Here is a 10,179-nt window from a genome sequence, read left to right as displayed (position 1 = left end):
TGTTTGTCTTGGTGTGGACTGTGTTCCATTGTAAATTACAGAGTAATGTGTGACCATATGAAGCCTCTAACAGATGGCATTTTGTAACTACATATTGAAAGTAGATTATCTCTGCTGATCCGCTGTTCACTATGACAATCAGGATAACTGAAGCATGCAGTTCCATTTAAAACTCCATGGTGATTACTGATGTAAAATAAACATTTTCCAGTGTCCTGGGTCCCTCAGAAATAGCAACAAACTGCTGATCCTGAGAAAAAAATTGTGTCACGAGGTTCATTCTTAGAGATCTCTGATGTTTTCCTATCCCAGCATCAATGATAAAACTGTCTTAAAACTGAACCCACAATACTTCAGTTATGTAATCGGATGCATTCCTTTATAAAAAAAAACAGAAGCAAATGAAAGAGGGAAAAAGGAAAAAAAAAAAAGGGACACTTACCATATCTTCGATATTCCTTTCCAATGGAAAAAAGCTTTACATCTCAATCCAGATTTGATGAATGAAACAGGTGTCTTTAGCTGAGGCGCTGAGCTTAGTCCTGTTTCACTATTTCATGACCTGTGTTTTGTTTCTGTTTGTGGAAAGTTGCAATGATATGACGCATCATCGTCAAAGTCCTTTTTCGCATGGCCCGGGTTTGTTACATGGCCTGAATTTGGTGCTGTTTTCCCCAGGTGGCCTCAGGACCTAGATTTATAAAAATATCACCCAATCATAGAGGCAGCAAGGATGAGAGAATGAGAGAGAGATGCGATGAAATTAGCTAGAACTGAAGTACAGTTCACGCATTTATATAGAAATGAACTGTTGCTTGAATGTTCTGCATCTTCACAATTGAAGAATCTTGTTTGAAGCAAATGAGAGATGATATAAAAAAAAAAACTCACATTGTTGATGGCCAGATTTAATTATACTGAATCAGGGGGAACACATGGTTCTGATAAAAAAAAAAAAAAAAAAACACATAGGCACTCAAAGCTCTGTTTTCCTGTTGCATTTTTTCAACAGCGATGAATTGATATTGTATATGCGAGCATATGTCATTGGCTGTAAGAGTTTATCTGACCTCATTAGGGATATAAATAAACCTGGGACTGAAGTCTTGGACTGAAGTTTCAACATGAATTCTTTTATAAACCATCCCAGTATAACAATAGGCGTTATCTCTCTATTTATCTCTGTATAGACAACCAGCCCACACAATGAAATCTCAAAATATTTATTGAGAGAATTATTTGCAATAAATATGCTATGGGGGAGTTGGTTAATGAATACATTGAGATAACATTTAAAGTTAACCATGGAATCTCACATGTCCATACTCTCAGCTCCATGGATCAGATGTATGCGCTGGATATATATATGAAGGACTTTATATAGTAAGCTGTGAGAGATCCGAGGGGTGATGGCACTACAGAGACACAGATGGTGATCTATTTACAACTCTTAATTTAGAACTTAAAGTTTCCGTCGCGTTTTGGCCTGCTACAGTTTGTTCATAATTAATCACGCACATAACACTGATAACAATGAAGACTCCCACTTAAAGCTATATTTAGTCTCTTTTATTTACAAAAGACAGGCTTGTAGAATCATATCTTAAAGTTTTAGAAAACAAAGACAACATATCTACAAATGTGACCTGGCTGTTTATCCTGTTGCTTATGCAAAACTGTTGTGCTGTAAAAGCTCTCAGACTCAGACAAGTAAGTCTCCATTATAGTGCACAGTTTATCTAAGCATATTGCTTTTGTTTTTAAGCTTTTGCTTGTCTGTTTTTAAGGCCCAAGCCAGAGACATGTTCACAGATGAACTCTTTGATTGTTTTTCATCTCCGGCTGACATTCAGGGCTCTTGGAAAGTTACTGGCAGGTACAGTGGGATTCCATATGAACTGGCTCGAGTCACTTCATGTAATAACAACTGGGAAGATGATTAAACAAGCAGTAATAATGATAACAGCACCAAACACTCATCAAACAATGAGTGTATGTATTTACATTGTACCACGGCAGCTTTGGCTTATGGTCATCTTCATTATATCAAATGCCATATAATTATTGTATGGCCCAAGTATAGCTGAAGGCAGGGGCGACAGACTCTAGATGGACTTAGGCTCTCATCTGAATATGAGATGGTGTAGTTCAGAGGACTGCGCTGTGCTTTTTGGGGTGCAATTTCAAATCTTGCATGACTGAGACTTTTTTTCTAATTAAACAAATTTAAATAGCATTGATTGACAGCACTAAGGGCACATTTGATTACACTTTATTTAAGTGAAAAATAATAGGCCTACTTAAAGGAAAAGTTAACCTAAATATGAAATAATGTTTACCTTATTCACCCTCAAGTTGTTCCAAACCCATTTAAAGAATGTTGGTAACCAGACAGTTGATGGACCCCATTGACTTCCATAGTAGCAAAAAATACTATGGAAGTCAATGGGTGCCGTGAACTGTCACCAACACTCTTCAAAATATCTGTTTTTGTGTTTAGCAAAATGAAAGCGAAACTCATACAGGTTTGGAACAACATGAGGGTGAGCAGGCTAAATTATGACAAAATTTAATTTTTTGGGGGGTGAACTATCCCTTTAATGCAACAAACTTTTTAATGTCTGGTAAGGGGAGGATTTCAAGTGAAATCACTTATTTCAGCAAACACAAAGTGAGGTCAATTAATCATGGATGCTGACAGGTGTTGGATCATTTTACGTCTTTATTTACTTACTTACTTACTTATTTAATCTATTTATTGTAATTTGAAATTTCTCCCTTACCATGTGAGATAAGAGGTGATATATATATCATATTTTTGATTTATATCATATGATTTATTTAACTTATTTTAAGATTGAGAATTTGGGGATAAGACAATTAAACAATAATTTCTATTCATAAATATATATATATATATATATATATATATATATATATATATATATATATATATATATATAGCCAAATAATTGATGTAATAATCCAAAACAGTTCTAATATGATCTTGGGAAACAAAAAGTTAAAGGGATAGTTCTCCCAAAAATGAAAATTCTGTCATCATTTATTCACCCTCAAGTTGTTCCAAACCTTAAATGAATTTCTTTCTTCTGCTGAACACAAAAGAAGATATTTGGAAGAATGTCAGTAACCAAATATTTTTCCATACTATGGAAGTAAATGGGACACGTATTCTTTTAAAAAAAAAATCTTCTTTTGTGTTCAGCAGACATTCATACAGATATGGAACATGTAAATGAAGACAGAATTTTCATTTTTGGGTGAACTATCCCTTTAACACATCGAAAACCCAAATACCTACACACGTGGTTATTGTACATGTGCTGTTCGACAGCTCCCTCTAGTGGAACAGCTAGAAACTTCATTTCATGACATCAGCGGCACAGCAGATCTGATAGATACGCGACTATCGCTCTGATGCCCTGGACTACAGGCGCACCTCTCCAAGGTTGGACACCTGAAAAACACACCCTCTCTACGTTTTCTGTATACATTAACGCTTTATAATTACTTGCCGATGGAGCTATAGCTGTCGGATGGTTTATTGGGTATTGCGAATGCATGATGTGCTGTGTTTGAGTTTTATTTCTAGTAAGGACATAATACGGAACATGGCGCTGATGCAACTGACAGGGTCTGTTGTGGAAACAACATTTATATCCTTTAATTATCCAGTCCCATCTTTGCTCTTTGGCAAGCAGACTATCAGGAGACACGCTTTTCTTGGTGTGGCATTCATACTGTACATGCATGACATTACATAACCATGTCATATTTGCTCGGTATGAGGTGAATATCGGAATGATTATGAATTATTATTCAAATAAAGATCATATAAGAAAAGAGTACTTCAAATTTTCTGAAATAAAACATTTTTATTTAGTCTACATTTTGCCGCATACGGCAGGTGGCCCGTGCTGCTACATTGTAACCCAGACAACACTGGGAAAAACATGGACAAGCTTTCAAGGATACTGTGACATTAGCCGATTTATCTCAAGAATTTGAACAATTTAGGTCAAAAGTTGCAGACGGATGATTTAAAATATTAATTAGTTTAAATGAGGAATTTTATAATTCATAAAATGTTATTATTTTAGAGGTCATTGCTGTACTAACAGCATTTCTAAACTCTATATACTAGATTCCTTTCAATATCAGAGGACACATTTATATAACCCTTTATTAACCCTTTTTTAACTACATTCAAAATAATATCCGAGATTTACTTTCTAATGCAATGATGATGAGATATCATTAGTTTATCTGTAAATGTAGCTTACTGTACAGTGTTTGCTTGTAATATGGCTTATCGCTATACTGATAAAAAATAATAATTTTCATAACTTTATAAATAACTTTCAGCCAAATATTGATTTGACCTATTGTAAACTAACTGAATAAAGAAGAGTTAAAATATGCGAAAGTATAAAGTGCTATTATGTGGTTGTTGCAGTACATCTGAGCGCATTTGGACCATAAATAACTTATTTGTTTGATTAATTATTTAGTTTCCCTTTTCCTGTTGTAGGCTGCCTGCAACCCAACTAGAGCCCAGTGATGGGTAAGGAGAAGCTCCATATCAACATCGTGGTCATTGGCCATGTGGACTCAGGGAAGTCCACCACCACTGGCCACCTCATTTACAAGTGTGGAGGCATCGACAAGAGGACCATTGAGAAGTTTGAGAAGGAAGCTGCAGAGGTATAGCAGTCCAAATATGCAAGACCAAATAAATGTAGCTACAATTTGTTGCCGTGTTATCATATGTATATAATTATTCAAAGAGGCCCACTGTGTGAAATATGACCTTAAGCAAATATCAAATAAGCAAGAGTGCATTAATTAGCATTAATCACAGATTTTAAGTTTGCTTTATAATCAATTCTATTAACAATAAGTTAGATCCAATAACCTAACATGATAGTTCACTTAAAAATAATATTCTGTCATCATGTATTCACCACTATGACTTTCTTCAGTGGAACAAAAATTAGATATTTTGAAGAATGAAGAACTGTTTTTGTACAAACAATGAAAGTCAGCAAGGTCCAAAACAACACTGGACACCATTGACATTCAATGTATGGATAAATCACTGAGACAAATAGCTTCTTTCTTAAAGTCCCCCTGTAGTCAGTAATTGTATCCCTTAAAACTCGTCTTTGATCACCAAAATGACATATTTAAGCGTTTTTTCCCTGAAAAAAAAAACAAAAAAACTTCATGCCTCAAAATAGCTTGAATGGAACTCTACACCCTTGCCCCATTTAGTATGCGCGGGTCTATGAATATACAAATTAGCCCCGCCTCCACTCACTCACACCAGCTCAGAGATGCACTCGTTGTCGATCACATGTTGACTTGTTAACAAGGTAGTTTGTGACGTCAGAAACACCAGCGATTTCAAACCGCGTTTTTGAGACTCTCTTTGGTTCACCGCAGTTTAAAGGAGAAAATACTCAGTAATGGTGTTGAGTTGTGAATTTGCACATGGTTTGTCTTAAAGCATATTAAAACATCACAAAGACATATAAACAACATAAAAGCTTGATTTGTACCACAGGGGGACTTTGGTATCAAATTTCCAGGCAAAATGGCACAACTTTGCTTCCCATTCCACTTTCATTTTTGCTCCATTTCCATAGGCTACTCTGGTCTGGAACACCATAAACAAGCAGTGAAGTGATACAAATAGTGACATAACTGTGCGGTTGGAACACTGTTTGACCTATCAAATTGGAGGACTGAAAATAACTGTTGCATCATGCACTTGTGTGACAGAGGCAATTCGTTCAAGAAATTCAGTTACAGATCTTTCTCTAAACTTGTATTTGTCCTCACCTTTTATAGATGGGAAAAGGCTCCTTTAAGTACGCTTGGGTCCTTGACAAACTCAAAGCTGAGAGAGAAAGAGGAATCACCATCGACATCTCCCTGTGGAAGTTTGAGACCAGCAAGTACTATGTCACCATCATTGATGCTCCAGGACACAGAGACTTTATTAAGAACATGATCACTGGCACCTCACAGGTTTTTATATTATCACATAAAAAAATGTATCACACCAAAAAGTATTTTAATAACCTTTCATTTCTCTTGATACAGGCAGACTGTGCTGTGTTGATCGTGGCAGCTGGCGTTGGTGAATTTGAGGCTGGTATCTCAAAGAACGGACAAACACGTGAGCATGCCTTGCTGGCGTACACCCTGGGCGTCAAACAACTGATCGTGGGTGTCAACAAGATGGACTCTACGGAACCCAATTACAGCCAGAAGCGCTATGAGGAGATTGTGAAAGAAGTCAGCACTTACATCAAGAAAATCGGCTACAACCCTGATACAGTGGCATTTGTGCCAATCTCCGGATGGAATGGGGATAACATGCTGGAGGCCAGCCCAAATGTTAGTGTTATATCACCTAAAGATGTATATCTTTCATATTATCAATAGACTCAATAGTTTTAGATATTAATTAATATCACTGGCATAAGTTAGCTCTTTGCAAGCCAACCTCTTATATTTTATACTTATGTTATAAGTATATACTTATACTTATGTTATTTTGTAGATTCAATATTATATGCATTACACAATATACACAACCATTAAAACATTACGAGTCAGTACGATTTTTTATTGTTTTTGAAAGATGTGTGCTCACTAAGGCTCTATTTACTTGATAAAAAACAGTAAAACAGTCATACTGTGAAATATTATTACAGTTTAAAAAAACTGTAAATATTTTTTTAAATGTATTTTATTCCTGTGATGGCAAAGCTTTCAGAAGCTATTACTCCTTCAGTCTTCAGTGTTACAATCATTCTAATATGCTGATCTACATTTACATTTATTCATTGATTTAGTGCTAAAAAAATAAATAAAAAAATATTGTTATCAATTATGAAAACTGTTGAAAGCTGTTTAATATTTTTGTGGAAAATGTGATGCTATTTTTCAGGATTCTTTGCTGAATAAAAGGTTCAAAAGAACAGCATTTATTTGAAATAGACATATTTTGTAATATTATAAATGTCTTTACTGTCACTCTTGATCAATTGAATGCAGCCTTACTGATTAAAAGCATTAATTTCTTTAAAAAAAATCTTACTGACCCCTCCATTGTTTCCTAAGAGCTTCCAAATGTTCAATACCTGCCATTAATAATTAATATGTTGTCTGTAGATGACCTGGTTCAAGGGCTGGAAGATCACTCGTAAGGATGGGAGTGCCTCTGGGACGACTCTATTGGAGGCTCTGGATGCCATTCAGCCTCCAACCCGCCCCACTGACAAACCCCTCCGACTCCCGCTGCAGGATGTGTACAAAATAGGAGGTATAAGGACACCCAAACTTAAAAAGGGTCTCAATAAAAACACTTAAACTTTAAGATCATATGCACATTATAGCTAATCTTTTTCTTGTAAAGATTTGTGACCTATGAATGACTTCTACAGTATGTATATTAGGATGGGATTGGAGAAAGTATGATAATCCCACTAGGATATTTAAAAAAAAAAAAAAGAAACTAATATCACAAAGACTGAAATCTCCAGTAAATAATACCAACAAACATCCCTCGTTTACGTTTGCACTCTTTCTGTGTAGGAATTGGTACTGTGCCTGTGGGACGTGTAGAGACAGGTATTCTGAAACCTGGTCTAGTTGTGACATTTGCACCTGTGAACGTGACCACTGAGGTCAAATCTGTGGAGATGCATCACGAGGCTCTATCTGAAGCTCTTCCAGGCGATAATGTGGGATTTAATGTGAAGAATGTCTCAGTCAAAGATATCCGACGTGGGAATGTTGCAGGGGACAGCAAGAACGATCCTCCACAGGAGGCGGCGAGTTTCACAGCTCAGGTAAAGATCCTAGTTATGTGTTTTTATAGGGTTTCAAGTACAAAGCCTACTGACACAATTCATGATCTAATTTTTCTGAATATGCCTGTTAGGGAGTATCTTTTTAAACTGCACTTTTATTCACTTTGATTCTTTCTGCTCTGGTCAGGTGATCATTCTGAACCATCCAGGTCAGATCAGTGCTGGTTATGCCCCAGTTCTTGACTGCCACACTGCTCATATTGCCTGTAAGTTTGCCGAGTTAAAGGAGAAGATTGACCGTCGCTCTGGGAAGAAGCTAGAAGATAATCCCAAGTCCCTGAAGTCTGGGGATGCTGCTATTGTAGATATGATACCAGGCAAACCCATGTGTGTGGAGAGTTTCTCTGAGTATCCTCCTCTTGGTAAGGGTCATATCTTAAAGGTAGGGTATAGGATTTGCAAAACGGCCGGCAGATTTTGAAAATACACAACTCAAATGGTCCTACCTTCTTTCCTCCAACGCTGGCCCTGACTCCACCTCATGTGGAGGGAGGGGGATGGGGGAGGGGGGATGGTACGACCGTTTGATTGACGAACTTACTGTCCAATGATTCTAGGTGGTCTTGGAAATGATTGGCTGGAGTTTTTCGAGTCCTGCCCGTTCCACAGATGATTAAATTGCTTAATTTTTATTTCAGTGCTTCTAACTCAGTGGCTGTAAGTGGGTTAGGAATAGGATTTCAAGTGATTTTGAAAAAATGGACAAAAAAGAGAATCACATACCCCACCTTTAATTTGGATTTAAAGTTACTAATTCCTCTAGTATGTTCACTATAAAACAATTTATTAACCAAAGTCACTCCTACTGCAAAGATTCCAAAGTGATTTTTCAAGAATATTTCACCCTTTCAAGGGTGGGCACAAAATGATTAATAATAGTTATTTAAAGTTTTATTTTTGGGCATTTTATCCTTTATTTGACAGGACAGTTTAGATAGGAAGTGATAGGAGAGAAGAGAGGGGAACAGCAAAGGACTTTTAGCCAGGATTGAAACTTGCACCCAAATAGGCTATAGCTCTTACAAAATAATTAATAATTATAATAATATCAATTCATGAAGCGCAGCTCACACAAGTCAACTTTCTGTCGGTCAGTATGGCGAATTTGCATGACCATCTTGAACCCGAATTTCAGCTACGGAAATTTGCAGAACAGTAAATGCACCTCAAAATGCTTAGTAAAAGTAAAATGTAATTTAAATGTTAATACATTAATAAGTTGTATATATTTACAGTATTGTAGTATGTAAATGGAAGGCGTAAAATGCAGTATGAATCAGGGAGTTTCTTGATTTTTGGCCTCAGAGATTGAAGACCCTTGATTTATAATCATAACTAAGCTCTGTTTTGCTTATGATCTTCATTTCCCAGGTCGCTTTGCAGTGCGTGACATGCGTCAGACCGTAGCAGTGGGCGTCATCAAGGGTGTTGAGAAGAAGACTTCTTCCTCCGGGAAGGTCACGAAATCTGCCCAAAAGGCCCAGAAGAACAAATGAATGTTGTGCTGGGCTGCTAACACTTGGGTCAGCCACACCATCCCTCCTCTTTTCAACTCCATAAACAAAGCTTGGTTAATTATCACAATGCATCGCAAAAGCAGAAGAAGGAAAAGTAAAACTTGCGCCTGCTTGACAATGATTATGATAGAATATTTATGTTTAACTGTATGTTCAGTTTGAATTTTAAGTCTTCGTTGTGGTATTTGCTCTATTGTTAAATTGTTATAAGCACTTTAAGAAGATCTGCCTCTAGTGGGAGTGTGGAGTAGGCTTTGTTTATCCTGTATCCCAGCTTGTCTGCAATCCCTAAACCCTCTTGCTAACATTGCTTATGTGACCTGGCTTAGTCTATTAGGTTGAAGATTCTATGTTAGTCTGTTCTGATTTGCTGTGTTGTGTTGTGATGTGATGTCGTTTTTTGTAGTCTTTTTCTGTGTGCATGAAGCTAAAGTAGCTAGCGCACTTTACTGTCTACCCTGACAGCGCTCCGAAGAAGCATGAGCTATCCTGTTTGCACTTGCACTCATGTACTTTAACGAGAATATGATTCTCCATTATCTAATGTGTGTCGGTTCTTAACCAACAATAAAATGCATTTGAACTCTGATGTCTGCTTCTAAATTACTAGACAAAGAAATAACAACAAGATATTTCAGAAGATATTTTCACAAGCATCTTTGATGAGTATAGGCATGTATGCTATTGTATTTACGTCAGATTTTGGAGAGATCTGACACAAATATTCACTGCTGTTGCACATGCCAACTAAAATG

General features: G+C 36.6%; 1 protein-coding gene across 1 annotated transcript; it reads left to right on the top strand.

The window, feature by feature from the left end:
- Nucleotides 1–3,374: 3,374 nt before the first annotated feature.
- eef1a1b (eukaryotic translation elongation factor 1 alpha 1b) lies at nucleotides 3,375–10,013 on the top strand. Its single transcript, XM_084100437.1, has 8 exons — nucleotides 3,375–3,469; nucleotides 4,553–4,725; nucleotides 5,875–6,054; nucleotides 6,130–6,426; nucleotides 7,207–7,357; nucleotides 7,630–7,886; nucleotides 8,035–8,269; nucleotides 9,279–10,013. Exons 2-8 carry the CDS (start codon nucleotides 4,582–4,584, stop codon nucleotides 9,401–9,403), a joined length of 1,389 nt encoding a protein of 462 aa, XP_083956563.1. The 5' UTR covers nucleotides 3,375–3,469; nucleotides 4,553–4,581; the 3' UTR covers nucleotides 9,404–10,013.
- The last annotated feature ends 166 nt before the right edge of the window (nucleotides 10,014–10,179 follow it).

This window comes from Abramis brama (genome assembly GCF_963993115.1).
Source record: "Abramis brama genome assembly, chromosome: 2".
NCBI lineage: Eukaryota > Metazoa > Chordata > Actinopteri > Cypriniformes > Leuciscidae > Abramis > Abramis brama.
The sequence above is the reverse complement of the archived record's forward strand: the minus strand, read 5'-3'. Positions and strand labels throughout refer to the sequence as shown.